The 6000-nt window shown below is 41.5% G+C and overlaps 1 protein-coding gene across 1 annotated transcript in view; it reads right to left on the bottom strand.

Moving 5' to 3' along the window:
- Positions 1-377: 377 nt before the first annotated feature.
- Positions 378-6000, bottom strand: part of PRMT3 (protein arginine methyltransferase 3) — a 141329-nt gene continuing 135706 nt past the window's right edge. Inside the window, exon 18 of the mRNA XM_088175741.1 lies at positions 378-1000. Within this exon, the coding sequence (XP_088031867.1) occupies positions 891-1000 (110 nt within the window). The 3' untranslated portion in view covers positions 378-890. The remainder of the gene's footprint in view (positions 1001-6000) is intronic.

Below are 6000 nucleotides of genomic sequence, written 5' to 3'. Positions count from 1 at the left end.
GAAAATAGAATTTAAGAACTGTGTGCAGTCTTACTTGCATAAGGGATCTAAAATCAGTACCTGAGCATTCGTGTATGTGAGCTGAGGACATTTAAGGAGCCTAAAGGGAATTCAAATGAACACCTACACACACACCCCCCTTTCCTGAACAGCAACCCTTGAGTGTCCAGTGTTTCTGTAAGAAGCCAAACCAAATCCACCCTTCCAGCAACTGCTTTTTGTTTGTTGTGTTTTTCCCAAAGCTGCTAAGATACACGATTCCACCCACCTATGTCTCAACAGGTTAGTAGAGGAAAAACTGTAGGCACAAATAAATGAGCCATCAAAGGATAGACAGAATTTCCAATTACACAGAACACAAGGAATCAGCAACTGCATTATGTATCACACTAGGTTCATTTATTTAGACAACAGTAACTGAAATGTGTACAACTTTTAAACTGCAGAAGTGTAGTAAAAATACCATCTTTGTTGCTGCAATCTTGCAGTTGGAATTCCAAAATTATTCCCATTGGGATTTTTCAGCTACTGCTGAAGTGCACTTGACACATGATTTAGCTGCTTCTTTCATAAAAAAATATAATACAAGGATTTTGCCAGTGGAAGAATAAAACATTATTGAGAGATCATATTTATTCTTCCTTATAGCAAGACTTTAGGCTCATTTTTTCTCACCTAGCAGTCTCAGGTAACCCAAGCCCATCTTTCTTGCTTTCCTTACACCACGTGAAGCAGCAGAATCTGATTTTGTTGTAAATCTCAGTTCCCATATTGTCATGTGTGCACATACACACAAACCCAAGAGTTCACCATTTCTGGGTATTTCAGAACAGTTATCAGCAGTCAAATGCAGCATTGGAATTGAAGCCCTCCCAGACATGGACAGAGTTTCACTGGAGGCTGTAGGTCTGCTGGGTGTCCTTCACTGAGAGGGTGATGAAGAGGGACCGTGGATCCTTCCTGTTTTTGCGGACTGTGATCTTTCCTCTCAGGGCCTCTCCTGAAAAAATAAGAAGGGAATTGCTCTGGTTACAGCATTGAATCACTCACAGTAACAGCAAAGATGCACTGCATCCATGTTGCATGAGAAACTGTTCCAAGTTAAGTTTTCAGAGCTCTTGACAAGAAACCTAAGTCAAACTAACTGCAGTTAAACCTGGAGAGGTGCTGAGTTGTGGCTGATGCTTCACTTCTTAGAGGTTCACCCAAATTACTGATATGCCAAATGTTTCACATGTGGCTGGGGAAAACCACTGTGTCCCTTGGATACATTCACCAACTTGGACTAAAACCACGTAGCCACAAAAGCCTATTCCTTCCTGCTGTATGGGTCATGTGTTCTGTATTTGCATGGCATTTCATCTAAGTTCTGACCCGGTATTTTTTTTATTTGGCAGGAAACTACCAGAGAAATCTTTGTGGCATTTCAGGTATATACATTATTAGTTGCAGGTTTTGTTTTACAAAGTGTCAGTGTCATAACAGTTGATAGGCATGTCCTTCAGTTACACCCAGAACAAATGCTTTCACACAGAAGGAAAAAACCTAATCTCAATTTCTTTTCAGTCCTTACTAAGACCTTTCATTTAAGGAGTATTTGTAAATTAGGAATATACAACCCACAAAATATAAACACACACATTTGTAAATATGTACATTTAGGAATTCCACTGCTGAGCCACCTCATCCCACCATTTTAAACCCCGAAGAGCTACATCCTCACAGATGATTCTGCTGAACACATGACAGCAAACCATGATCCAAATCCAGAGCAGGAAGTTCCCTGCTACTCTTCCATCAGGCCTCCCTTGCCCCATTCTTCGTTGCTCACACCACCACATCCACTGCTGCTACTTTTCTATCTTACTGGATCCAAACTATTCTCCAGCTGTTCATTACTCACTGTGATTTTAAAAGCCATTGTTAATATCCTCTTAAAAAGCTTTCTTATTGCAAAAATGAAAACAAATAGCAAGTTCAAAACTAAGCTAGTTTCAAATTCAGAAGCATTTTGGAGGTCTCCATTTGACACAGTTCTCAGTTGCATCCACAAACAGTAAACTGACAGAAACTCCAAATTATAAATTATAAATGCAGGACATTTTGTTAAAGGTTGCAGCACAAATATCAAAGAAGGCTTATCAGCAAGAATGACTGTAGTACCACGGTCAGAAGAAAAAAAAAAAATCATTCTGGGGTATTTTCATGATGTAACAGTTAGCTGGAGATTCCACTATAAGTCCTGTGCAGCTTTGTTATTAGGAATCAAAAGACATAACACAATGCAATTTGCAGAGAATTGGGAAAATGGTTTCACAGATTATTTAAACAGAGACGGGATTGCCAGACATAAGAACAAGATAAAGAAAAAAGGGCATTATTGTTTCACTCCAGCTAGGGAATTTAACCTGGTTTGAACACACAGATTTTCAAAACTGCTACAAAATGACCGATTTATTTTAACATCCATTGTGATAACAATTCAGTAAGATTAAAGAGTATCTGAGAAAAATTCCATTATTTCAATTAATCCATAATTCAATCTTCCCATTTAAAACATTAATACAAAACAATAAAACAAATGAAGCAAAAATTTAAATATAATTTCATAAATAGCTGACTTCATAGAACAGAACCCTCAGTTTTGGTTTGTACAAAGCGTTCCATTCATTTTTTCCCAGCTATTCCTTATGCTGTAACCACATTAAATGTGCTTTTCTGAGCAGCCTTTTCTGAGGGCTGAAGCAAACCACAGCAGTAACGAAAAGGCAGTTCTGAACAATTAATCAATGTCATGCAGATAGAAAATGACGGATGTTTACCCCCATTCTCTGTCCTAGGAGCTGCCTGGAGGAAGCTGTCTCTGGGACTCAGCTGCATCACCTTGCTCTTATCATGCTCAGCTGAATGCAAGCAAACCACACAGTGCCACTGCAGTTTGATTAGGACAAAACTGAATCCATTACCATCCCCTCCCTGCATTTTCATTATACCCTGGAGAGGCTGGAAATTTTCCCCCAAATGGAAAAAGCAGAATTCAGAAGTGCTGTGTAAGCTTGGCTAGCACAGGAAAAAAGACATGCCTGTGTCCATACTGACTCCCTGTCACATGAAGCATGTCTGACTGCAGCTCTGCAGTACCTGTGCTCTGGACACTTGAACCAGTTTATTTTGGTTCTGACTTTTACCACCAGTAAAAGTGTAAGCAATTGCACCTGTCACTTATGTCTGTGCAATACAATGACACACGGGGCCAGCCTGCAGTCTGTGAGCCAAGGAATCTCTCAGTGCAGAGATCCTCTATCATCAAGAGTGCTCAGGCCCAACAAATCATGATTTTTTCAGTCTACAAAGGATTTGATCAAAACCAAAGATTCTACACAGTCCCTTGCATGCATATCCATAACAGCCACTTAAAGCTTGGAATGACCTATGGCAATGAGCTGGTAATGTGAGAACTACCCTGCCTTTCTCTTTGCTGTCTCTTCTTTCTTTTATCCCGAATGAGATTCAAAGAGTTACCAAAGGCAGCCAGCAATCAAGGTGTTTCAAGTTTCCTTCTTTTCTTCCCTTGAAATAGTTTATGATCTAACAGTGGGACAAGAACACAGTATTCAAACCATTATTTATTCTGAACACCATTAAAATGTAAGAATCTTATGGAAGTGCTCACTGGAATTGTTTCAGAGAGCTGCTAGAAAATCGCAGTGGGCTTTGGGCTAAACACACACTACTGAACTATTGGTGAAATGTACCTTTACAAATCCCCTACATTCTGAAGAACTACTGAGTGAATTTGTGCCTTTCCAGTCACAAACCAGCACGATTTGATACCACTCTGCACAACAAGGTTGTCTTTGCTGGAAGCTGACAATTCAAACACCATCTAGTTTAAATAACTGGACCCAAAATCTAACACAACACTGAGTTCTAGTATGCAACAGAAAAAACAGCAAGTCTCAAAAGCATTACACTGGGTAGGAAGTGGTTTCCATATACCACCTGTCTTCTGACAGTGGAAAACAAGAAAACACTGAAACAGTTGGCAGTGGGACCAAGAACATTTCCCTTAAACTCGGGAATTTAGCATTAATCTTCCCATTCATCCTCCTAAACTGCAGGCACCTGCAGCTGTGCACAGACTACCACCTTCCTCTCTGGCCACTTCTCCTACTAAATCTCCAACCCAGTGTGACCCAACAAGCAGCTTCTGCTCTGAGCAGAAGCCACTGCCTTTTGTATCCCCCATCTGACCTGTGACACCCTTCTTCTGGATTGGCTACTTTTAAAACTATTTTCTAACACCTTTCTGTTGCATCACTGTTCAACCTCTGCTGAAACTACCCTGAGGTTCTGTCTTCTCCATGCATGCTCTGAGTATATTCTCTGAGGAGTTTCTGTACCAAATTGACACATTTCAACTGCCCAAGACAACCCAGGAATGAAGCTGCTGCAAAGAAGTCAGCACTGCCAGCTGGGCAAGGCAAGACAGGCTTGTGTGGCTGCCTAAGGTAATGTGTGTGCACTACAGGGGACAGAGACCTCCAGACAGCTCAGGCACCACAGAGAGTTGTCACAGGGAATGATGAAGGCCAGGTCCTCCACAATGTAGAGTTAGAGTGGCCAAACTCACTCACCTAGAACTGGCTTAATTCTCCACTTTTTGCAGTGGAGATTCCAAACTGTATAGCCTTGGCCCAAGCTTTCTCTCAGCACTGTGACAAAATTCTGCAAATACCAGATTGTTGCTGCTGTTTGAACCTGTGCTGGTTTGGCACTAAAGACAACCTATGGAAGTGATTTTTTCTGAGTGGAGCAGCTAGTTTTCCTCTATGTCTGACAAAAACCAATCAATTATTGGTTTTGAGAACTGACAACTGGTTAAACCACTGAGAGAGATGAACACGCCCCTGTGAGATTCACATTTTAAAATGAACAAACCCTGGGAAAGTTCTCTTTCCCTTCTGGCTCCAGTACAGGTAACACCAGCCCGGGCCCCCTCCACACAGCCCGTGGGTCTGGCTCTGTTTTTAGCTGTATTTAGTTGTTTTCAGCTGCCAGAAAAAAGCCATGCAGCCAGAGCAGCCACCACCGTTTCTTGCTGGGCTCCTGCTATCTTGGCCCTGGCCCCAGTGTGGCCTGAAATATTCCACCCCAACTGCTCCAGCTGCTGCCCAGGCAAGGTATTAACTCTTTCACAGCCCAGAATGAGACTTGCAGACACTTTGTTCTCCCTCCTGAGTGAAAAGATGAAGATATGCACACAAACAGCATAAAAATACTAAGGTCAGACAAAGGGAAGAGTCAGGTCCCAGATAAGACAAGGAGGAGAGTAGTGGATTGCAATTCTTAAGCTATGGAGACTCTTGTTTCCCTTTAACACATAAAGATGTATTACAGGGTGAATGAATGTTCTAACTCTAGAGATGAGCAGAGGCATTCGTGCTAAAGTAAGCAGATGTTGAAGTGGCTGTGATCCCACAGTTTTGACTATAGAGGAGAGTCTTCCCTGCTGCTCCCCAGGGAAGAAGAAGAAAGACCTCTGTTTTCAAAGATGAAGAGAGCTTTTGTTTGAACTGTTATAGTCATTAAAGTACGCCCCATAAGTTGATATGGTCCTCAATAATGGTTGTGGGAAGACTGTTATTCGAGGAAGGGATTTTTTACATCGTGATCAGATTTCCATTCTCCTGGATGGCTGATCACTGTGACATCAAGGCCACAAGAAAACTGTTTCTTATGGAGAAATCTCCATAGACTGAAGAGAGAAGTCTCCTCTCCCAAGTAAATCAGTGTTTCTGCCCTGAATCAAAACCATGACAGACCTGTATTCCCAAAATGGTACATCTGTGTACTCAGTCCATCCAAGTTTTCCTGTCTAAATATGGGATTTCTATTCTCTTTCAATGAGACAGAACAGCCAGGAGAAGAGATTCTCTCAATTTAGTGCCCTAGAAATGTTTCTGAAAAGTCAGCAGGGTCATTTTAAAATGGAGATTT

Source organism: Sturnus vulgaris, chromosome 18 (assembly GCF_052056855.1).
Source record: "Sturnus vulgaris isolate bStuVul1 chromosome 18, bStuVul1.hap1, whole genome shotgun sequence".
Lineage (NCBI taxonomy): Eukaryota > Metazoa > Chordata > Aves > Passeriformes > Sturnidae > Sturnus > Sturnus vulgaris.
Note: the sequence above shows the minus strand (reverse complement) of the source record. Positions and strands in the feature narration are given on the sequence as shown.